Here is a 26,053-nt window from a genome sequence, read left to right on the forward strand (position 1 = left end):
CTTTTTTGACAATTGCTTAAAATAAATTCTACACCGACAGAGCGGGTAACTTTTTACTCACCCTCGTAAGACACTTACATTTCCAATCTATTATGATGAATAAAAGAGCTTATACTATTAAATCTAATTGTATTTTGTTGCATGAGAGTACACGTGTATGTGATGTACATTACCTTTATATCCCCTTGAACGCTTCAATATTGCGCATATATACTATATTTTGTACAGCTTCTATAAAATTTTGTATGTTTGTTTTGGCTGTTAATCTAGAGGCTGGAGTACAAAGAAGTGGCACAATGATGTGGGCTGATGACATTTATAATTATCAAGGAATCACCCCTACATTCGCTCAGGTATATATCGTTGACTATAATGTATTTAACATATATGATTGTTAGAATATTAATAATTAATTTTTAATTCTATCAGAATTTTAATGAAACTGTCCCTTGGGAAGGAAGAACTGATACCTTGATATCACGGTTTGTACATCCTATATATACAACAAATTTTAGAACATTATATAACGAAGAACCAGATCATCGTGGCCATGTGATGTGAATAAAAGGACTTGAATTTGATGATATTTTTATAATGTTAGATAACATAACTAAGTATCTTCACAGTAAGATAGGATGACATGGTTTACATGATCTTAATGTTGTTCACTTGAGTGATGATATTATAAGGAAAAGTGTAATATCACAGGTAGGATGATTCATAATTTAGAACTACTAACTCATGTATGTATTAAAAATTAAAGAAATATATTAAATTTTATAGGATATTTATGTTTAGTAACCAGTAATCTAGAGATTGGAAAGATTATCATTTCTCCTTTGTGGTAGTTTACATATAACATAATGCAACTAACATGTCACGATTAATGCAAAATAAATAAATTACTAATATAGACATTTTTTTAGTAATTTGTATAATCGTGAAACGAATTGGACTTTTTAAAGGCAAATATTAAAGGAAACATGGAATTGATGCCAATCTATCACAAATATTATTTATACTACTTATTTGCGCAGTTTGAAGCGAATCAAATTGATGAAGGTTTCTTTGTTACATGTTAATTTACATTTTAAAAGACATAACAGGCACGCTAATTAGTTTGCTTAAGATACTTTCGAGATACCAAGTTAGACGCGTTTCCATGAAATCATATCAATTTTACCATGATATTTTTCTATCAAGCATGCAATTATAACCGTATCGTCGATTAGTGCATACAATTATCCATGTACATTCGTCTTTCCGAGTACCGCGCTTCAATATTGCTAATTTCAAATTCATACATTAATCTTCGTAAATGCTTGAAAATGCTATATAACTGTATCAGCTTCTGTTAAAAACATTTTATAGTAAAATCTCTATAAATTTGTAATATTTTTTAGACAATTTGAATTCATTATATTATACATCATACATTCTAGTCATTTCTAATTAAGTTACTTTTGCGATGTTTAATTACATTTTATGTATATTCTTATAACTCTCTCTGTTACGGCGCGTACGATGGTCCGTGCGCCGTCTGAAACTTTATACTATATACTGATCTACTACATACTATATCCTATAAACTGAATCCTTTGACGTAATCTTAATAGCTTGAAGGAATCTCTAACCCTGTAAGTGTTTTCGGTTTATGGATGGTCCTTAGAACAATGCTTAGGTTTATTGCGCACTCTTACAAATAACGGAGAAAGCGGGTAGTTATTTTTCCAATAAACAATGTCACCCACGAGCCACGTTGGTAGGAGGCTTCCTCCTCCTATCTTCATTCATTAACGTTGGCTATAATCAATGGGCACCCTCATTTTCCTAACGAAAAGTGTGAACAACGAATCCGCGTTCTTCGTTCAGAAAGCACACTGAGATTTCCTCTCGTGGCGGCACACGAGAACGCAAATCTCACCACTCGAAACCAACTAGTGTCGGACGACGGCAGCGCAGTGGTTAGCGCCATAGAGTACAAACGTTCGGATCCCGGGTTCAAATCCCGGCGCCTCGTACTTTTCCAAAGTCCGAATTTTCTTCCACGACATCTAAATAAGAAGAAAATACAGCAGTACTTCACCCCCGGCAAGCGACATCTACAGCCAGCAGCCTACAATTATCACGGATATATGAAGGAAGACGGAGAAAAAGAAGAAAAAAAGTGTGTTTCGTCCAGAGCCTGCTAGTGGACTCATCAGTAAGGCTTACCTAGCAGGCTCATGCCTTAGACACAATGGAAGGAGGGGGAAACAAAGCTATGTACATGGCAGAGACATTGAAGACGGATTCCTCCCTCCCACGGCCGGACACTGTATCCAAGGCCGGTCGGATCTCCTACCCTCTCTTGCGGGTATAAACAAAATAACATCGAACCGGAGAATAGGGGTTGTATGAGTACAGCAACTAGAAGAGGAACAAGAACTGCCCGAGCTGGGTGAAGTCTCGGTTTATATACGTTTTGGTTTTAGGATGTTGAGTTAGTTAGGTGTAGGTTATGATGTAGAAAAGTGTCCGAAGGTCGGGGGTCCATATCCTATCTCTGATGTGGACTGAGGTGCGTCACAGCCTTGGTGTATGCTATGATGATAAGGTGGTGATGTGTCCAAAAGTGTCCAAAAGTGTCCGAAGGTCGGAGGTCGATGTATTATCACTGATTTAGGTTGAGATGTGATTGATGTCACACTCCCATGGGCAATTTTCCGGCGCTACAATCATCCTCTTCCCTTTCTGTCACTCCATCTTGCCTTACGCACTGCAAGAGGGAAGACGGACGAGTAGGGTAGTCAAATAAAGGAGATGGAGAAGAGAGAAATAGTGTTTTTCGTCCGAGATCTGCTAGTTCGGACTCTTCAGTAAGGCTATGACCTAGCAGACCTTTGCCTTAGACACTGGGATAGAAAAACTTGTGTTGGAAGTTATATTTATCGAAACAAACAGTATCAATGTGACCACTAGTGAGAAAGCATTAATATCGCCTAGCCCTATGTTGATATCGATGGCCCTCTGGTGACAAGTGTAAGTCGTGTATTCTACGAACGTGTAATTTAAACTAAACCATTGTGATGAGTTATAAATAGATTGTACATTTATAGTAAATGTAAAGTGTAGAAATACACAGATTGCATCGAATATAATGTGCAAAGATATTGGAAATAAGGTTTTTTTTTATATTGTTAAGGATTAACGTAATAAATGAGTTATGATACTTAATTGTATTGAATGAAAGAAAGTTTTATTCAAGTTCAATTTCCATAATTGTATTTCTGTAATAGTGTTAAATAAAGCTACGAATTTATATAAACATGCACGGTCTAATCATAATAGAGAATCTGATATAAACAAAATTAGAAGAGTATGAAACAGAATATCGGCAGTTAGTGAATTCCTGTTTACATATCGTTAACGCCATATATGTTTCAAAGGAAAAAACAAAAGAAAGAAATGCACACTGTAATGTTTCTGGCCTGATGTTTTCTTCGTTTTTCCATATTTTTCACGTACGCAGCATCGTGATGAATCGAACTGTTGAATCTCGGTGACAAATAACAGGAATTACGTGCTGGATGCTAGAGGACCTCTATTTGCGCGTTCAATTGCTCGCGTTAGAATTTCATGGTTCGTACATCCTATACATCCAATAAATTTTGGAATATTATATATTGAGGAGCTACATTGAAGATTATTGTAACGTAAAATTGACACTTGGATTGTAAGAGAAAAGAAGGCTGAGTCGTAACCCAACTATTAATTTTCTTTTATCGAACTTTATTATAAATTTAGCACTTACAAGAACAGAATGACACTGAACCGGAGAGAAAGGGGCTGCACAAGAACAGAAACTAGAACAAGAACTGCCCGAGCTGGCTGAAGTCTCGGCTTATATGCCTTTTGGTTTGAGGATGCTGAGGGGCTTGGTGTAGGTTATGATGTGGAAAAGTGTTCGAACGTCGGAGCTCGATGTCTTATCTCTGTTGTAGGTTGAGATGCGATTGATGTCACATTATCATGGTCATGTGATTGGAATAAAAGGACCTGAATTTTGTGTAAGATAGAATATCGTGGTTTATACGATCTTAACATTGTTCCTTTGAGTGATTATGGAATGGTAACTATTAAGTTAGACAACGACACAGGCATTTCCTCTGACGTAAAAAATCTGATAATGGTAAATCATAACTTAGAATATTCTGATTAGTTGCGTCCTAAGATATTTGCTCGATTCCGGGAACGTGGCAACGAAGGGAATTCCATTTGTAGGAAAATACGGAGCATCCGTGGCTAGAATATGGCAAAGAAGAGATTGATTCCCGAAAAAAGAGTAACGATGTGTCAGTCTCTCTCTCGAGTGCGTATATATTATATACAGAGAGGTACGACATACTGTTAACGTATGATAGCGCGAGCGTGAAGTATCATTGTTGGAGCATTGCGAAATTTTCGTAAAAATGAGCATCGTTGAGTGGCATCTCTTAGTTAACCATCAAGCGTACAAGTAGAAGATTCTTAAGATTTACGTGATTGATTTCTGATAATTCGGTGCCTACAAATCAATGACTTTTACGATGAATTATAGTTGCACACGCACACAAAAAATTAATTCCGTGAAATGGAAGTGCAATCAATACGGTTTATCACGAAATAATAGCACAACGACGGTACATATTGGTATTGACGTCAGCTTCACAAAATTTCTCGAGTATCGCGGTCGACTATTTGAGTTAAGAATTCATTTTCAAGGTCCTACAAGCACGAGTATCTTATGGATATGAGATTTCCAGTGTACATTTTAATAATCGTATTTCATATTGCATGCTGCGGTCCGAGAAAAATCCGCAGTTACTATTCTGTTAATCCCTGCTGCTTTTAAAGACCATAAGTAGTCGTCCGTAAGGTTTAAAAGATTTCGAGTAGATTTGTATTACGTATTTTGTCTTCTAATTTTTAAAGAGAGGGTCGTGTTTAATTAATTGAAAATGACGAAACTGTAATGGGACATTATTATCAAATATTAAACGTGGTTCCATTGGGTACTTTTATGGTCTGCGAGATATATATGCATTATACGTTGCTATTAGCAACGCGTAGCGATGAACGATGGATCGTTATCTCGTCTCGGTTGTGTACATATCAGTAATGCACAGTACTCGTACTAAATATCTTACAAATTCCATACAGATTTTCAGATTAGTTTCGAATAATACCAACACGACCATGATAGTCACAGTACAGTATTAAATAGTGCCACTATGCATAATACACTCCTAAAATGTTTCTACAAATATATTTGTCCGAATATTTTTGTCAGCTACTATATCCTAACCACGATTTATTAAACAATATATAGATTTAAAAAAGAATATATAACGACATTACTTGTTTAGGCTAGATTGGTTTAACTTGTATAGTTTTAATAACTGTGTAAGATCAAACAAGAACTTATCGTTAGTTTGGCGAGATTTGATTACACGAAGCAACATAATTGCTTTGAAACTCAGGACAGAAAACAATGTCAACCGGTAGACGCGTTTGTCTGGTGAACGTGTAACGCGTGAATAATAGATAGCGACAATCACGCGAACGCTAGTTACAGCTGACTTGGCTTACATTGTAGCATTCAAACTAGAGTATACGAGCCGTAAGCGCTATTGAAAGTTGAAAGGCCGACTAGTGAGCTTCATCCTATCTCATTTTTTAATCAGGCGATGGATCGACGAATCGTATTGATTTCGAGGATTATTATAGTTCTGTGACAATTTTAAAGCGTGGTTTGTCTAATCTTGTCTCGTTAGCTACAGACTCTTTGGCGAGCAGCCTGAAACTTGATCCACTTTCGAGAAAATGAAAAATTCGTTTCTTCTCTTTGCTTCCCTGTTCCTTCTTTCCTCCCTTTTCCCTTTTTACATCGCTTTGTTTTACATCGCAATTTACATTTATTTGTAAAGTTTGAATCTCCTCGATATTGAAGATGTTGAAGCTGCAAGTATGTATTTCATTTTAATCCATTCGAGACCGAGATTTAATTGTAAGACGATACCTAGGTGTCGGTACGATCTGAATGTTTAGTTAGAATGATTCTGTGTTTTACTCTCTCCAGGGTATCCTTTTCATACTTTGATTTTAAATCGATGACAATCTTAAATAGTATGCTTCATATTTTTAAAATATAAAATTATATACTATGTTATTCTATAATGTATTATGTACAGTATATATATATATATATATATATATATATATATATATATATATATATATATATATATATATATAATAATTCTATATTGAAAAAAATATGAAATTAACATGATATATACATTACTACATAAGTTATATATAAAATATGTATATTATACCCTTGCCTACTGACTGATATGAATTTCTTTCGGTCTCGAATGCGTTAAAAGAGAGCGCAAAGAAGTCGAAATTACTTATTGTAATTAGTAAAACGACCTGAGAGGCAGACAGATACAAGAAAGAAGGAATATTATATTAGCGGCATTATCATGTTTTTGCTCTCTTTAAGTCTTTCATCGAGACAGACAATCTACAGGTATTAATCGACCAATTTCTCCAAGCTGATAACTTCGAATTGATGTTTATATATAAGAAGTGTTATGTGTTAATCTGTCTAAATGTTTAAAAGGTGTTATAAATTAAATGTTGTTAAACGATACGTAATTACCTTTTGATCGTAAATTTTACTATCAAAGGGTCTTTTATGTATGCGTAATCATTGTGAATTATAACAATTTATGTGATCGATATTAAAGGTGTTTAAAAGCATGTATTTTTTTCTATATTATTATTCTCCTATATTATTATCCTATATTATTATAGCATTCCTATATTATTATAATATCCAATTACATGTTGATACACAAGATATACAGATTATTATTTATAACGTTTTGGTTTTCTTAATTGAGTCATTCATTTAGTACAAATGATAAGAAATTAGTAATAATTCACAAAAAAAGGATATTGTAGTAGAAATATTATAAAAAAACATTTTCTGTTTTAGTGTAGAGTTACTCCTTCTTACAGACAGTGTCGTACAAATCTGTACGTCTCTGAGAAAATGTAGGTATCTGAGCCCTTACTTCCTCAACAACTTTTAGATCTGATAGAAAAAAGAAACATACGAAGTAATAAGTAATGCTTGCTAATAAATTCAACAAATACAGAGGAAGATGGCTAAATCGATTTTTTTTTTTATTTATTTGTTGAAATTTTTTTTTTTTTTTTTTTTTTTTTTTTTGATATCGGTGACTGCCATATTCTCTTGAGTTTCCAAATCGTAAAGAATCTTTCCCCAGGGATTGGTCAACCAATCAAACCAACCAATTACTTTAATTAATGCAAGCTGTACTCGAGATTCGCGCATCTTGTGTAAACACACCGGGTCAGACAAAAGTTTTCATTCATCCCAGTAGAACTTTCGTAGTCCTTGAGGACGAGTGTCGCTTCTCGTGCATCTAAAGTTTCGTTCAAATTAGCCGATTTATTTGAACTCGATCGACTGGAAACCTCTTTGTCACTGTGAATTTGTTACTTAATTGATACTCTTATACGCCTTTGTCCTTTAAGCTCTTACATCCATTTTTAATTAGTCAAGTCGTTTGACTTTTCACAAGTATTTTGAAACTATTTTACTAGCGCGAATCTACTTTTTTTACTTGAGATTATCTGCTATTTTTATTGAAATGTATATGTACGTATATACACTTTTGAATTTTAGCCTTCTATTATTCTTATATCCTTTAAACGTCATTTCAAGCTTCAAGCGACTTTAACTCAAATAGCTCGATTTCAAGTTCTAACGTATACTGTAAAGCACACTTGCGAAGTGAAACAGTAAACACGATATGAAAACTCTCTCCCCAGTAAGAAATCGAATATCCAATTTCAATCGTGCTTCATCGATGAAGCATCAATGCTACGTAGAAGCATCGTGGCAGCCGCAATACGGATCCGTTGAACAAAAATTTCCTGGCACGATCGTTTTCGTAACGCTATTAGCCGTTTCAGTATCAGGGATGTTTTAAAAATCCGTATCGGATTGTACCATGAAGCGCAATAGCGCTTCGTTTATTTATTTACGAGAAGTGCCGATCAACTCGATTGCACTGCTCTTTTTTTTTGCCGGAACATACCGTTCAACGCGTTCACGCTTCACTTCATCAGCTATATCAGAAACGTTACACTAAAGAGTCAAAAGGTTGCCAAATATTCGTGCTTTACCTTTTGTTTGTGTGACGTTCTGTAATTGGTTTTCCAATTCAAGAGGTAATTTATACATTAGTTTTTTCTTTATTTGGTTTACGATTATTTGAAAGAAAAGTAATTACGAGAGGAAACTCTGATATGACTAGCGACAAGCTATGTTCGGAACCGAGCGCGTTGTGAATTGACAATCGTAACTAAACATCGCGACACAGTTCACCACACTACGCGTACAACATGATCACGCTGAGTGGCGTTGAAACGGTTAACGTAACTGCGCGTACGACCGTCGAATGGCAAAGATATTCAAGCTGAGAATCGTTTTCAGATGCTATAGACGACAACTGTACTGACTTTCAAGGAGAAACCATTCGACATGGTCTTATGCTTGTGCCGGGACCTGCGGTTTGCAGTCTCTGCATCTGCTATCATTCGAAGCCGAAGTGGTGCCAGGTGATCTCATGCAAACCGCCCGTAGTGAGTATATGCTCATTACTTAAACACTTAACACAACCAGAGAGAAACTAAAGCACACCGTTAACGCTTGCACGCTGGTCGTTAAAGCACATGCTACGCGAATACGGTACACAGCGATTCATCTAACTTGCCTTGAATTACTTTTACAAAGAGAAACATGGACAGGAATAATTTTTTGTTACGAGTCGTTTAATTTATTCGTTCGTTAGGACGATTGGTCTGACAAATTCAAAGTCTTGTTCCGTATAAATATTTTTAAACAAGCACGTCATAAGCTTTGTATATTTTTTCTATCGCAACGAAACTGTTCAGAGAAATGTTGAAATTATTAATTACAAAAGAAGACATTTACGTTGTAAAAATGTTAGCGAAAACATTTGTGAAAAAGTTACTTTGTTATAAATTCTACAGAAAGAAATATTGAAAATCACGTCCCATTTATTCAGTTGCACGTATGAAAAGTATATTGCATTCGCGCAAAAAAATCCCTTAAGGATACATATTTTATAATAATTGGAGTGTCAAAGTTATTACGCGGATTGGCGTACACGTGCCTTTTAATGAAACTAGGTTATTCATTTGTTATTCGTTCCTAACTTTTAACTTTATGATTTTTGCGGAATAAAATTTTATATTCCGGTTTAGTTTATAAATGATTCATTTTGAATTTAGTAAAATTAGAGTTACAGCAGTGCAATTTAATAAAGAACAAATAATCATTTGTACTTTATTAAAATGTTCTTTTAGCGTCTCGTTTTAATATTTCTCTAATAATATTTTCTTAACCGTAAATGGACGTACATTTATAATGAGAATTCAGAAGCAAAAATATTTCATACAAAAATAAATATTCCCCATGTGTAAATAGCTACGTTATTACTTTTATGTGTATCTAACGTCTTTCCATGCAAGGTAACGTATATTTGCTTCTTCGCTTCTGAGTAGTGAAACCTGGCATTCATGCGGCTGAGAGGTAGTTACGCGCCGACAACGAAAAACATAAAATGAATAAAAAGCATGAGCCATCCTATAAAAAAAATAAAGCTGCTTTTATCTTTCATTACATATTCGTCAGAATATTGTTAATAAATATTTAAGTTCAGATTTCAGCTTAAATAAATGCATAGGATTGGACATTTATTTATATATGTATCTGTGAACGCTTTTTGACATAAAATTTTTATAACGACTAAAATGACATATTCCGATATTAAATTAATTTGATGAGAATAAAAACTGAATTTTTTAAACGAGATTTTGTATGAAGTTACATTTATTGGGAAAAATTCATTCTTTTATAATATGATAAAACGAGACTCATAGTCTGTATAAATCATTTCATGGAATATTATATGTATGTACATGTGTTCTACGCTTTTATTATAAAAATGCTAAATGAACATAACGATCAAATGCATCGACAAATGCATTGAACATATCGATTGTTATTTTGAAAAATTGATTATCTTTTATTTGTTTCGAACTACAAATTGATTGAGACATTCGTGTTTGCTAAATTGCGAATTTAACGCAATGAAGTCGTCTGAATCCCTTGCGAGCATGTAAATATAGCGTCGAATTAACAGGTCAATTACTTGAGGTTGGAACTGAAAGAAAGAGAAAAATGGAGGAGGTCTTGCCTTTGAATGCTGGACACTTCTAAAGCCCACAGTTCGCTGAAATTGCCAGAGAATTCAATTAAATGGCAAATTAAACCATTGAACTGAATCTGTTTCCAATCGTGAGCTTGGAGGTTCTACCCTTTGAATTTTTAAACCAGTCAACCTTCTTTTGTACGTATGGTAACGAATATAATTCATAAACTAATGAAGTGTGTAATTCAATTGAAAGCTCTTTTCACTGAATTCAGTTTAGACTAAGAAAAATGATATAATAACGAAATTATCAATTTACAATTTATAGAGCGTATACTTTATTCGAAAGTGAAGTTTATTACTGCAAATATTAGTTGGCTATTTATAGCCTGTTTGAAAAGGTGATTTAATTTCGATTGATTTTCGATAAGTTTTTGTTGGTTTACTCAGGTTAATTAATCTCCAATAAAATAGAAATACCAATCCGGTAGTAAAATTGCTTTCTTGCTTATAACTTTTTTACTAATTAGCGATGCACGATTCCAGACCAGTAAATATTTTTCCATCGGGAGAAGTCTTACAATTAAATCTCGGTCTCGAATGGATTAAAATGAAATACATATTTGCAGCTTCAACATCTTCAATATCGAGGAGATTCAAACTTTACAAATAAAAGCGGCCTGTTCCCCTTTCCACGACAGACTCTCATACCATATCCGCTCTTATCCAGGCTTTTATTTGAAACCAGCAATGCGTTAATTTACAATTTAAATTTACCCGGACCATCCACTAAATCGTCAGCCCTTTATAAATATATAATAAACCCAGAACATGTGCCTGTGCCCCTGGTATCGACACTTGTGATGTTCGTACCGGAACCTTTGTACAATTTCAATTTGTCACGCGTGAATATCGATTCTTCCAAGGGTCCCAGCTTTGTGCGGCTAAATCCTTTAGAACGATTAAAATGATACTAATGATATGGTATTTTTTACAAAGATTTAACATATCCATAAAATAGGAAGTTTCGTGCTCTCCTATTTTATATTAATTATAAATTAATAAGTTTTATATGTGTTATTTATAGATCTAATAAATTTTTTATTGGTTTACAGCAGGTGCTCCGGGTATAAACAGACGACAAACGAACAAATAGAAATTCAAACTATTGTCGTTGTTTAACTCGCATGGGACTATAAGCTCGAATTGGACTTAAACGTTACGATCGTCGAGAATAATTACTATATATACCCTGTACGACGGGCAGAGAATCTTAAGTTATTAACGGCAATTCCTTTGTGCATGATTCAGGTTTATTAACAACCTGTAATGGATAATCATCGATGAACTCTTTTTGAATAAAGTTCACATTTATAAAGTAAACACAATAAAATACGACAGGACAATTGTAATCGATAAATAACATTTTATTAGGATATTATAAGAAGCTAAGATATCGAGTTCTAATTGTGAATATCAAGCGCTCGTCGTTCGAGGAGATTACCAATATTTTCTTCCTTAACAATATTAATTACGAAGTTTCGATACCGTTTATGACATTAAGATCTCTTGATAAAGTTGTATCGTTAAAATCTTACTGTTCCTAGGGAAAATATATAGTTAATATATATAGTTAAATATATATAGTTAAAACCGGAATATATATAGTTAAAACTTCCAGAGGAGCATCTCGCAGACAAATTATTGATTATTAGCGTCGATTGACTGTAATCGACATTTGGTGCGTGAAGTTGTATGTTTCGCGAACATGCGTTGATGCAGGGATTCTGTTGCAAATCATAAACTACGATACGTACTTCTCGCTACGATTCGGTGAATCGACGCCGCGAAGTAGTCGCTCCCCAGTTTCGGTTAAGATAACAGAGGTGGTTAAATGAATATGACACAGTAGAGTAAGTTATATTTCACCGTTTATTCCAACAACTTATAACGAAGGCAGTTACGCTGGTGCGTATGTACGAGATGAGTGAGTGACTGATCTACGGGTGTGTATACCCGGTTAAAAAGATGTTGACCGTTCGAAGGATGTAAAATCAGTACTGTCTTGGGAGACGATGCTGTCTCGGAGGAAAGCTAAGGATGGGTGTGTCTAGCGCACGGGACCATCGGATTTGTTGGTGACGATTTTAGTTAGGAGAGTGAGGGAATAGGCTTCGTTGTTAATTGGTTAAACGAAGGGTCTTAACCGCCCTCGAGAGAAGGTGGTTAGTGGGAGGAAAGTTGCAGCGTACGTGAGAAAAACTAACTTTCCCTTGTCCAGCCGTGGTAGACAATAGTCTTTAGAAATTCTTCGGAAATAGACGTTTGTTTGGTTTGAAGGACCTTTACTAGGAAATCTATGAGATTTATGGAAGGTGTAGTATCGGAATATATTAATAATGGATTGAAAATACAGATATTAGTTAGACAGAGAAACGATGTTTGATTAACAGGAAAACTACATGCAACGCTCGTATTTACAACAAATAACTTGACAACTATTTGGTAACTCTCTCTCTCTCTCTCTCACTAGCAATTCTAACACTCGACAACACTCGCAACTCAATTCTAACGACTCTATGCTTCGACGTCTCGATCAACTCTGATTCTCGCAACACGCACACTTTTCGATTCGCCTTGGATAGCGAAACCGTCCTTCTTCTAACGTTGTCTACTGTTTCCTTCATACCTATGTAAGAACTACCAACTACTTAGTCACGTAGACACTCTTAAATGTAAACGAACCACAGAAACACGACGTACACGGTTTTTCTATTTTCAGCCGATCTCCAATCAAAGCTATTCTACGATATTACAAAGGTACTTTTTTTTTATTTATTTGTTGAAATTACAATCAATTCTCGCGTTGAGAATTTTCAGTAATTTTTCTGACGTGGCGCAGTGACATGGCTGTTTATTTACAATAAGTTAATACTTATTATAGATAGGTATAATTTATAAGTATTATAAGTAAGTGCATATGCTTAATTTGGATAACTAAATGAATCTAACGTTTAGGTCTAGCGGGTAGTGCCTCTTCAGCCTGCGAATCTGGTCCGTCGTATCGAGTAGTCCAGCGATTAGGGGGTTTCGGTGTTTGTTAACTCTTTTGCTATATCTGTCGCTATATTTTGCTATTTCCTCTTTGACTGTAGGTATCTTGAGGTCGCGATGGATGGTTTCGTTGGTAACATACCAAGGTGCGTCTATTAAGGCTCTTAGCGTTTTCGATTGGAATCGTTGTAGTATTTCGATGTTGGAGTTACTTGGACAGCAACAGCTGGTGATACTGTCATACACCTCCATTTATAAACTTTCGAAAATCGATGTGACCTTCAAACTTTAGTGTATTCTGTTTCACAGCACAAAATGTTTCCGAAACGTACGTTTATTGTTACAATAAACTTGACTAGTGGCTCTGAAATACTATCCTTGAAAAAACAATGGGGAAATTGGAGCAAAAAAAAGAAGGAAATAAACAAAGACCTTGTTGGTTCGTAAAAATAAAATATGCTGCAGGAAAAACTTTTTCCAACGGATTGAGATGCGACAAGCTTTAAAAGCTATGACGCGAATCGAGCGTTTGTCTACAAGAGCACATTTTCGGTGGATATATATGTCGGAATGACATTGGGGATAGGGTTGTCGGTGTTTGAGGAGTCTTCATTGAAGGTAGCCATCGTTGCGGTGTAACGAAGATACGATTTATTGACACAGGTATGTGAGGTGGTATGGTGATAGGTGCGTAAGGAACTACTCTTGGTGTTTTTAACGAACAATAGTTTAATTAGAACTAATCAACAATCAGAGTTAACAATTAACAATTAACAATTACACTTAACAGACAACTGGTAACAACTAACAAATAACGATAAACACCGAGAGATCATTCGACGCATTGCTATACAAATAGTACCGAGGAGTTACACATTTAATGGCGTAAGGCAGACTGTCTGCCCTTTTGTTTCGGATCGCGCAGATTCTTCCCTTCGTAGCCCAACGATATCCCCCACTAGCGTGCATTCATTAGATGTGCCGCCAGTGCTGACACGTGTATGCTCTTCCGAGAATTCGGCGGAAAGAGTGTAAAGATATCGATGGTACATTGGGCACGTCGGTGTTGCGCTTTGGCGGCGTCGCGCTTTGCATCCGGAGCCGTTGAAAAGTTCCGTGGACCGTGCCGCCACATATGAATAACACAGGTTTGACAATCTACCACGGCGGTGAGACGTCCGCGACACTAGTGACAGTGGTCTCCGGTTCAATAACGAAACCGCGGCCAACGGGATGACAGATGGGCGTTCTCGCTGAATCTAAGTCTGACTCGTAAAAATAATTGCTGAGCGTAAAGACGTTACTCTTTGGTCGACGGGAGCGCGTAAAAGAATGCCCGTCCCGTCCCGATGATGCCACAGAGGAAAACTATAATGGGGTGTGTCTAAGGACACGAGATCATCTCGGTGACAAATAACAGGAATTACGTGCTGGATGCTAGAGGACCTCTATTTGCGCGTTCAATTGCTCGCGTTAGAATTTCATGGTTCGTACATCCTATACATCCAATAAATTTTGGAATATTATATATTGAGGAGCTACATTGAAGATTATTGTAACGTAAAATTGACACTTGGATTGTAAGAGAAAAGAAGGCTGAGTCGTAACCCAACTATTAATTTTCTTTTATCGAACTTTATTATAAATTTAGCACTTACAAGAACAGAATGACACTGAACCGGAGAGAAAGGGGCTGCACAAGAACAGAAACTAGAACAAGAACTGCCCGAGCTGGCTGAAGTCTCGGCTTATATGCCTTTTGGTTTGAGGATGCTGAGGGGCTTGGTGTAGGTTATGATGTGGAAAAGTGTTCGAACGTCGGAGCTCGATGTCTTATCTCTGTTGTAGGTTGAGATGCGATTGATGTCACATTATCATGGTTATGTGATTGGAATAAAAGGACCTGAATTTTGTGTAAGATAGAATATCGTGGTTTATACGATCTTAACATTGTTCCTTTGAGTGATTATGGAATGGTAACTATTAAGTTAGACAACGACACAGGCATTTCCTCTGACGTAAAAAATCTGATAATGGTAAATCATAACTTAGAATATTCTGATTAGTTGCGTCCTAAGATATTTGCTCGATTCCGGGAACGTGGCAACGAAGGGAATTCCATTCGTAGGAAAATACGGAGCATCCGTGGCTAGAATATGGCAAAGAAGAGATTGATTCCCGAAAAAAGAGTAACGATGTGTCAGTCTCTCTCTCGAGTGCGTATATATTATATACAGAGAGGTACGACATACTGTTAACGTATGATAGCGCGAGCGTGAAGTATCACTGTTGGAGCATTGCGAAATTTTCGTAAAAATGAGCATCGTTGAGTGGCATCTCTTAGTTAACCATCAAGCGTACAAGTAGAAGATTCTTAAGATTTACGTGATTGATTTCTGATAATTCGGTGCCTACAAATCAATGACTTTTAAGATGAATTATAGTTGCACACGCAAACACGAGCAGTTTTCACCGCAAAGGTTACTTTTATGTAATGTTGTACGCGCGAAAGTATTCATTTCTGTTACCACGCTATTGCTGTTTTGTAAATTTTAGTAGCACAACTATCGGTAATGTGCGATAAAACATGCCATATAATAGATAATTGTAAGTGAAATGACAAGGCGATGGTATAAATAGGTACTTCGACGAAAGTTGGTACAAGTATATCTACGATTCTCAGGAGTAAGTAGTGAGGTAAGTAGGAACGAAATATACAATAAGAATTGAATTTATATAGAGTATTTTGTTATAAATCTTCCTATGTACCTATAGAAACGTGTTTAATATTTTCGAGTATCCAGATTTTTCTATTAAAAGTTATCTGAAATTAATGATTTTCCTGATTTGTACCTTTCTCCTAAGTTTCTTGTAGTCGTCTTACTAACTCAACAGAAATCAACGTTAATTTTACAAAAAGAGCTATGGAGCTTTTTAGCGATTTGCACAAATGAAAATTTTGAAGCTTGTCACTGCGACGAGTTTGATCGTTCTAGTGTTATACTAAACAATCTTCAAACATGAAATTACACAGAAACGTATGTCGATGATATTTGTCATTCCTACGATCTATTTCACATGATCGTGCTTCCTGTCTAATGCAAATTCAATTTATAATACGAACTCGGTTTCCTTTATTGTTGTCAGTCTTTCTAAATCGCCACAGTTTTTCGCTCTTTGTTGCAAAACGTTGAATCATAGTGTGAACCAAGTTTCTTTTATTAGATTCATTCATCGTTATCAGTCCTGCGTCTTTTCAATTCGTCACTTTTTTATTTCAGAAAAATGATGGATCGCAAAGTGTTGTTTGCATGTTTGGTGTTAATTACTCTCCTGCATCCATTAGTTCACATGGTGTCTGGCGAAGGTTTGCACTTTAAGTTGTCTTTTTCCATGCACTTCAGATTCTAATACGACCTCGTCACGGAACCTTCGAGCTATTTCGAAATTTTACGCGTTTGTTAATTAGCACCGAAAAGAAAGAAGCTACGCAATACCACATAAAATACAAACGATTTTTATAATTTTTTATTTTCGAGATGGCGACGAAGTTAGTGGCAAAACTGAACTTGATTATTCACGTCTACTTCCCCGGTTTAGTTTCCAGAAAAAGATTCGTTAACTTCGCGAATATTCCAACGACCCGTTTTACGTACAAAATGAACGTGATAAACATTGCATCACGTCAATGAAAACTATTGGCGTAATGCCTAAGATAAAGGTGCAAAGATATTCTCGGAATTTCCAATGACAACTTTATAGATTTCTAGTTTAATGTCAGTACTGCACTTGAATCACTTTTACCTAACTGTGTTACATACTGTCGCTGAGAATTTTCCTAATTGCATAAAATGATTCACTAAAAATTGTCCTGAATTCCTAAGAATTTATTTACCGCAAAACTGAGAAAGTGTTTATTTAAAAAATGAGGTTGAAGGTAGTCCTTTCCTTTCAAGTATGGCTAACACAATATCTAATCAATTAAAACTTTATATTTTCACGTCGAAAGTTGTCTGTTGGGCAATCCGGTAGACTTGATCGGCTTTTTATTTCGAAAGTTGAGTAATCGATGTCGCGTTCTTACGTATCTTCGAACTGTATAAATGTATATACAATAAATAACAATTTTAAAATTGTTTGATCTAGAATGTACAACACCGAACAATCAAACAGGCAACTGTCTCAACATTAAAACATGTAACCCTCTGCAAAAAATACTGCAGACACAGGGTCATACAGCTACCGATTTTTTGAGGCAATCACTATGCAGATATGAGGGCCATGATCCGATCATTTGTTGTCCAAACGATCCAAACAAGGAGAAGAGAGGGATTTTAATAGAAACTGTGTATAAGTACGTGACCTTGCGTCCACCATATTGTGGTTTCAGCAACGGCGAGCATCCCAGGGTGGTTGGTGGTAAACCAGCTAAGCTTGGTACGTTTTATCTGTTCCTTTCCGATTAATAATAAGCGATTTACTGCGAAGAATGAACTTTAAAGGTACTTACGCGAGAGAAAATGATGTATGTTCACAACTATGTCTATTGCGTTTTAGGTGCTTGGCCGTGGATCGCTGCATTAGCTTTTCGTAATCCCCAAAACCCAGATATACTGAACCAGAATGGAAATGCGGAGGTTCCCTGATATCGGCTAGGCATGTTTTGACCGCAGCACATTGTGCAATACGCAGTGACTTGTACGTGGTTCGTATCGGAGACTTAAACCTAAACGAGAATGACGACGGAGCGCATCCTATTCAAATGGGATTCGAATCTAAACTAATACACCCTGATTATACTCCCAATATACACAATCATGATATTGCCATTCTTAGATTGGTGGAGGAGGTGCCATTTTCGAGTAAGTCCTCAAATATTGTTGAGTATATGCTATTGAGTATTAATGGAGAATCGTTTCCTAAAATTTCTTACCGTACACACATATTGTATCATAAAACATGTACTATTCTTTCTTATACTTTTCGTCATTCATTTCCTTCACTTTCATTTGTTTTCTTATTTTTCAGAGTACATACATCCCATTTGTCTCCCCATTGAGGAGTCCCTACGAAATAAAAACTTCGTGGGCTATAACCCCCTTGTTGCTGGATGGAGAGCATTAAGATATAGTAAGTGATAACAATTTTACAATAAAATTAAACAGTTCCAGTCTTAAATGTCTTTCTCATTTTCTTCGTAGGAGGATCACGAAGTGATGTATTAATGGAAGTATAAGTGCCAGTGGTTAGCAACGCCGAATGTAAGACAGCTTATTCCAAATTTCCTAATGCACCTATCACTGATGGTGTAATATGCGCCGGGTATGCTCAGGGTGGAAAGGATGCTTGTACGGTAATTAAGTAACAGATTAACAACAAATTATACGGTGTCTGAAGACGCATTAATTCGAATCAACATCAAATCGACGTCTTAAACTTTAAAAATAATGGATAAACACAATTTAATAGTTTAGTTTAATATTTAATAGTTATTTAATAGTTAAATAGTTATGGTATTTAATCTAATTTCCTTCTAATCTTAGTTATAGCATAATTATTTCAATATAATTCGATTGATATATTTCAGTATCTTTGATTAAAAATTTAACGATCGTTTAAGGGTGACAGCGACGGACCACTGATGATACGACAGCAATTAACCTTCTATCTAATAGGTGCTGTGTCTTATGGTCATGCGTGTGCTGTAGCTGGATATCCTGGTGTTTACACTAGGATCACTTCGTACCTCGACAACTTCATTCTCCCAGCGTTGCAATAATACGATTATTACTGTTCCATAAATGTCATTTTTCGTGTACGAAAGGTAAAGTTGGATTTTTTTATTGTGGAGATAAGAGACAGCTCAAATTTATATTGTTTTTTACGTCAAGAATTATAGTCTTAAAATGCATGAAATGTAACATCGAAACTACACTAATTTTTTACGTACGTTATACTTGTACCACTTAGATACGTAAAGATTATAAACGACCATTAAATAAATTTCCATTAATCATATTTATACTAATTTTGATAATAATAAACCAACTCTCTGAAGGTTTCTATAAATTTTCTTTCTGATGTATCAAGAGCCTGATTAAATATTCCATTTAAAACGTATACTTCTTGTATGTAAATACAAAATTTTCCGGCTAATCTAAAACGCTTCATAAGATAGAGAGCTTCTAGAGGTTGGGACACAGAAAGTTCATAAAATACAAGATAAATCTCGAGTCTTCAAAAACTATTTTTTATTCGCTAAAAATGTCCTGTATGCACATGCAATCACGTGCAACATCGAAACTTCGCTTATTTTTTATCACTTTCCAATTCAATACACTGTTTCTGCATTTTTGACTATATGTGTAATATCAAAAAAAGGGGGGGTATACGCTTGGTCTATCATATATTTAAGTTTGAGTTTTCTCGGGATAGTATAAGTTGTAAATTTAAGATATAGACTAAGAATCGTAAGAGTGCTGGGGAAGAGAGAAAGAGAGAGAGAGAGAGAGAGAGAGAGAGAGTGTGTGTGTGTAAGTAAGAGGGTATGCCTTGGTGATGTCAAAGCCAAATGAGTAATGGAGTGTTGAGGCTCAGTATTTTTTGACCTGGGAAGATAGACGTTGTAAGCCGAGTGTTAGACGTAGGAAAATATTTTTTTTTTATTATTATTTATTAAAATTACAATGAATTCTCGCGTTGAGAATTTTCAGTAATTTTTCTTGCGTGGCGCAGTAACATGGCTAATTATTTATAATAAGTTAATACTTGTTATAGATAAGTATAATTTGTAGTCAGTTTTTGGGTATTGCTTGTTAAAATAAAACTAAACTTCACTTCAAATAGAACATCCTTTCTTGTCCTTACTCTAGACTATTTAGATACTACATATGTATAGCGGTCCTTAGGCTAGCTGGAAATATTCGGTACGAATGTATCGACATTTGGCAATCATCTTGTCCGCAGGTATAGGGTCTTTGTGTCGTGCGTCACGCGACGTAAACTGTTGGGAAGTTTACTGTCAAGTGCCGCCACAGTACCCCCTTACCAGTGATAACGTTTTATACATTTTTTGATAGATCTTACGTGCTACTTATTTAAAACCTGCCTGGAAATAATCAGGAAAGCGAATTCTCCTGCCCGAGCGCGTGGTATACCGACTTCTTGAGTCGTCTTCGCGTTGCTGTGCCCGCTCGGTGTTTTGCGTAGTTGTGGTTTTAACCGGTATAAACATGTCGTGGGTTCCTGCGCTAGTTTTTAATTGTTGTTGTTCGATGTCGTCAGATACAGTAAAAGCGGGTTTCAACCGATCTAGGGAGACTATTACATTTTTATTATTTATTTTGATGGTAAAAGTCTTTTTTCCACGCTGTATAACCTGGTAAGGTCCGTCGTACGGTGGTTGTAAAGGACCTCCGCTCGCGTCGTGGCGTACATTTGTATTTACATATGGTGCTGTTTCGAGCTCGCGGAACACGAAGGTTTTCTTCTCGCCGTGTCGCGTAATCGGGTGAGGCCTGATTTTCTCTATTTGCTCTTTTAAACGGTTCGCGAATTCCGTATTGGCCTGTTGCATCGTTGGTGCGAAGAACTCAGTCGGTAATCGTATGCCGGTACCGTAAACCATTTCGGCTGCCGTCGCGTTCAGGTCCTCCTTGAAAGCGGTTCTTATGCCTAATAAAACAATTGGTAGGATTTCTACCCAATTGCTCGTATTGTGACATTTTATTGCTGCCTTTAGTTGTCGGTGTAGGCGTTCTACGATCCCGTTGGACGCGGGGTGATAGGCTGTTGTGCGTAAATGCTTGATGCCAAGCAACCGGCACAGTTCATTGAGGAGGTTTGATTCGAACTGGCGTCCTTGATCGGTCGTTATTTTTAAAGGTACGCCGAACCGAGCTATCCATGTGGAGAGGAGGGCTGAAGCGACGGTTGTTGCCTCCATGTCGGCGATGGGAATGGCTTCGGGCGAACGCGAAAAGCGGTCAATACACGTTGGACAATATCGGTAGCCCTGTGAAAATGGCATCGCGATAATGTCTATGTGTACGTGTTCGAAACGGCCTGCTAATTCTCCGAATGTTCCGACGGGCGAGGATACGTGCCTGGTGACTTTGCATCGTTAACACGGGATACATTGTCGTGCCCAAGTCCGGCAATCTTTATTTATGGATGGCCAAATGAAACGCGACGTCACCAGTTTTTGCGTTGCGCGTATCCCTGGATGGGAAAGTCGGTGGAGCGAATTAAATACATCGCGTCGCAAGGATTTCGGCACGTACGGCCTTACAATGTTGTTTGATACGTCGCAATATATTTCCGCGTCGTGTTCAGGAAAGCGTATCTTCTTTAATCGTAACGCGGTTGTGTTGGAATTTACGATGTCGCGGAGTTCGTTGTCGTTTTCTTGCGCGACGGCGAGAGTTTGGTGATCCACCGACTTCCCTATCGCGTCGATGCGTGACAGAGCGTCGGCTGCGTTGTTGTCTAGGCCCTTTATGTTTCGAATGTCGGTGGTGAATTGTCCTATATAGTCTAAATGTCGGAATTGTCGCGGCGAACATTTTTCTAATTTTTGTTTGAACGCGAAGGTGAGAGGTTTATATATATATATATAGGTCGGTATATATTGTAAAGTTTCTGCCTTCTAAGGCGTGTCGAAAATGTTTGACTGCGGTGTATATTGCGAGTAGTTCGCGATCATACGCGCTATATTTTTACTGAGCGGGGGTCAAAGATTTCGTTGCGAATCCTAGCGGTTGTAATTCGTTATTCGCGCGTTGTTGTAATACTGCCCCTATTGCGTAGTCGGACGCGTCTACCGTGAGACTGATCAGGTAGGAGATCTGCGAGTTCTTGTCCGTTACGAATATGCGGCGAGATGTCAAACCGTCGTCGTTTGCCGCTTTTACGGACGGCTGGTCCCGTTTCTCGAATTCCGCGAGTAAGGGAGTGTGGACTTTCTCCCGCTTTTTCGGAACTGTGCGTGATAGTAACGCAGTCCGTCTTGCCGCGGCGGATCGCGAGAGCGCGAACGGCGGCGGAATTGTGTACGCGAGCGTGATTGCGCTCGTGCCCTGCGGTGTTCATTGTTTCTTTGTTCGGCTACTAGCGCTCGTATCTCGCTCACAAAGGCGTCGATTCGCGCTAACAGCTCGGTGACCGAGTTGACGACGGCTGCCATAGCGTCGCCTAATCCGCTGTTCTGGAAAGGTGGGTGGGTTATAGTAGGTAGTCGGCCTGCGCTGGCCGCGACGATCTGCCCTGATTCAGAGGTGGCTTCGTAAATGATATCGGCTATTTGTATGAGGGTTTCCGGGTCTTTGTTCTGTACAGAGGCTAGGCAGCTCCGTACGCGCGACGGAAGTCGACTTTTCCAGACGATGAGGATGACATCGTCTGTTAACGAATTGGCGGCTAGGCTTCTTAGAACACGGTAAAACTGAGAGGGCTTCCTGTCCCCCATTTGTTCGTTTTCGATTACATGTCGGAGTCTCTTGGCGCCCGACTCTCCCAATCTCTTCATCAGCTCCTTTTTGACGTACGTGTAACGCCCGGTCGCCGGTGAGGCGTCCAATACGTCTCGAATTAATCTCATGTGCGACCTGTCGAGATTCGCAACGACGGCCTGGTATTTTACTTGGTCACTCGTGATCCGGAAAGTTTTGAACTGCAATTCCAACATCTTGAACCACAAGTCAACATCGTCAGGCCAGAACGGTGGCACGTGGAAAGGAGCGTTTATCGAGCGTTTATCCTTGTCCCCGCCGGCCGTCGTACGTTTGGAATGGGCGTTAGTGGTCATTTCGAACTGATTTAGATTCACGGTGTTACGTTTCACGAGTACTATCACGGTCACCTCTTTTACTGATAACCACGTCGGGGTCACCACTTTGAGGGGATATGTCGTGATAGGATCGGAAGGAAAACTCAGATTTATTGAACGATAAATGTTTATTCACTATAATGTCAATGAGTACACTTGATACAGGATTCGCGATTGTATTCGGTTCGCGAATGCGCGGCTATAAGATAGAGCTTTGATAGCTACGATTCGAGATACGCTGCGAGTGCGGACAATGATTGCACGAGATGTCGAGAGCTTAGATAATTATTCGGCTCGAACCGTGTAAGTATAACGATCGTGATATGTCGACTCGCGGTAATAGACTGACTTCTTGTCGCGATGCTGCTGCGGAGGAAGACTCGTTGGGATGTGTCTAGGGATGCGAAGGCATCGGATTCGTTGAGAAAAACTTTGGTTCGGAAAGTGAGGGAAATGTACGTTAATGTTTATTGGCTAATTCGTGTTGGTCGTTGGAAAAGAATGCTAGGTGGGAGAAGGGGGGCTCGAACCGTGTAAGTATAACGATCGTGATATGTCGACTCGCGGTAGTAGACTGACTTTTTGTCGCGATGCTGCTGCGGAGGAAGACTCGTTGGGATGTGTCTAGGGATGCGAAGGCATCGGATTCGTTGAGAAAAGCTTTGGTTCGGAAAGTGAGGGAAATGTACGTTAATGTTTATTGGCTAATTCGTGTTGGTCGTTGGAAAAGAATGCTAGGTGGGAGAAGGGGGGCTCGAACCGTGTAAGTATAACGATCGTGATATGTCGACTCGCGGCAATAGACTGACTTTTTGTCGCGATGCTGCTGCGGAGGAAGACTCGTTGGGATGTGTCTAGGGATGCGAAGGCACCGGATTCGTTGAGAAAAGCTTTGCTTCGGAAAGTGAGGGAAATGTACGTTAATGTTTATTGGCTAATTCGTGTTGGTCGTTGGAAAAGGATGCTAGCTGTCCTTGGGAGGGTGTTGCCAGCGGGCAGCATCCTACGAGAGAGATAGCAGATTTCTCGTGCGTCCCCGTGGTAGGTGGTCGACTTCGAAACTGATAAACAAAGACTGTTTGTCTCTTTGGAGGACCTTAGCTAAAATAAATACTAAGATTTATAGCGGTCCTTAGGCTAGCTGGAAATATTCGGTACGAATGTATCGACATCTGGCAATTATCTTGTCCGCAGGTATAGGGTCTTTGTGTCGTGCGTCACGCGACGTAAACTGTTGGGAAGTTTACTGTCAAGTGCCGCCACAGTATCAAGAGAATAATTAAATATTCCACTTAGATCGTATACTTCTTGTATGTACATACAAAATTTTCCGGCTAATCTAAAACACTTCATAAGATAGAGAGCTTCTGGAAATTCGGACACAGAGAGTGCATAAAATACAAGATAAGTCTCGTGTCTTTCAAAATTATTTTTTATTCGCTAAAAACGTCCTGTGTACTCATGCAATCACATGCAACCTCGAAACTTCACTTATTTTTTATCACTTTCCAATTCAATACACTGTTTCTGCATTTTTGACTATATGTAAGAGAAATTTCCATTCAGCCAAAGGTATACTTACAGATTACAGATTCCTATACGACTCTCAGTAAAAATTTATCCGCACTCCAGATAGTTAAAACTTCTGTCGACCATATTCACCCATCTGCACTCTTCGTATGACGTCAATATCTGTTCAGTGCTGCTGCGTAGGTTTCATTGTGTTACGTCAATTCGTTTGTGACCGTTGCGCGAGTAATGGCGCTTTGCAATGGTGATTTGCAGGAAAACAGTGCAGGATGCTGTGATTCGTTTCTTGTGGTCGGAGGCTATGTTTGATGCCTATATTTATCAAAGATTTAATGCACATTATGGAGAAAGTGTTTTGTCACGAAGTGTGTTTGAATGGGCACAAAAGTTCAAAGAAGATCGCACAAGTGTTATGAAAAAACAGCTGGTCGCCCGTCCACATCCACGATGACAACATTGAACGTGCTCATGAACTTATGCTCTATGGAATAGACGAGTGATACTGGATAATGTGGCAAATCATTTGCAAATCAGCCACGGCTCTGCTTATGCAATAATGCACGACAGATTTGGGGTTTAAAAAGTTTGTGCGAGATGGATGCCGAAAAAGCTGATGAAAAGGTGAAGACGACGATGCATTCGTGGTTCGCAGCTCAGCCCAAAACATTTTTTAATGAGAAAATACGAAGGTCCTTCAGCAAATGGACAAAGTGTATACAGAAATTGAGTGATTAAATAAAGTGATACATCAAAAAATGATGTATGTCTTTTTTGACAATTGCTTAAAATAAATTCTACACCGACAGAGCGGGTAACTTTTTACTCACCCTCGTAAGACACTTACATTTCCAATCTATTATGATGAATAAAAGAGCTTATACTATTAAATCTAATTGTATTTTGTTGCATGAGAGTACACGTGTATGTGATGTACATTACCTTTATATCCCCTTGAACGCTTCAATATTGCGCATATATACTATATTTTGTACAGCTTCTATAAAATTTTGTATGTTTGTTTTGGCTGTTAATCTAGAGGCTGGAGTACAAAGAAGTGGCACAATGATGTGGGCTGATGACATTTATAATTATCAAGGAATCACCCCTACATTCGCTCAGGTATATATCGTTGACTATAATGTATTTAACATATATGATTGTTAGAATATTAATAATTAATTTTTAATTCTATCAGAATTTTAATGAAACTGTCCCTTGGGAAGGAAGAACTGATACCTTGATATCACGGTTTGTACATCCTATATATACAACAAATTTTAGAACATTATATAACGAAGAACCAGATCATCGTGGCCATGTGATGTGAATAAAAGGACTTGAA

The 26,053-nt window shown here is 37.6% G+C and overlaps 1 protein-coding gene and 1 pseudogene across 3 annotated transcripts; both read left to right on the forward strand.

The window, feature by feature from the left end:
• LOC126867355 (uncharacterized) lies at positions 1-26,053 on the forward strand. 3 transcript variants are annotated; one of them, XM_050621794.1, is made up of 2 exons: positions 1-353; positions 25,907-26,053. In XM_050621794.1, exons 1-2 carry the CDS (start codon positions 93-95, stop codon positions 26,036-26,038), a joined length of 393 nt encoding a protein of 130 aa, XP_050477751.1. In that variant the 5' UTR covers positions 1-92; the 3' UTR covers positions 26,039-26,053. The 3 variants fall into 3 exon arrangements, with proteins under 3 accessions (XP_050477751.1, XP_050477750.1, XP_050477749.1); XM_050621793.1 differs by lacking the exon at positions 25,907-26,053 and adding an exon at positions 430-576 and having other exon boundaries at positions 87-353; XM_050621792.1 differs by lacking the exon at positions 1-353 and adding an exon at positions 25,564-25,830.
• Positions 16,035-20,251, forward strand: LOC126867364 (venom serine protease Bi-VSP-like; annotated as a pseudogene).

The sequence above is a fragment of the Bombus huntii genome, chromosome 7 (assembly GCF_024542735.1).
Source record: "Bombus huntii isolate Logan2020A chromosome 7, iyBomHunt1.1, whole genome shotgun sequence".
Taxonomy (NCBI): domain Eukaryota; kingdom Metazoa; phylum Arthropoda; class Insecta; order Hymenoptera; family Apidae; genus Bombus; species Bombus huntii.

What these genes read in the sequence shown, in the direction of transcription:
- LOC126867355 (XM_050621794.1), top strand. Translation starts at nt 93, where the DNA reads ATGATGAATAAAAGAGCTTATACTATTAAATCTAATTGTATTTTGTTG. An exon ending in TCACCCCTACATTCGCTCAG is followed by an intron (nt 354 to 25,906) that starts GTATATATCGTT and finishes TAATTCTATCAG; the next exon opens with AATTTTAATGAAACTGTCCC.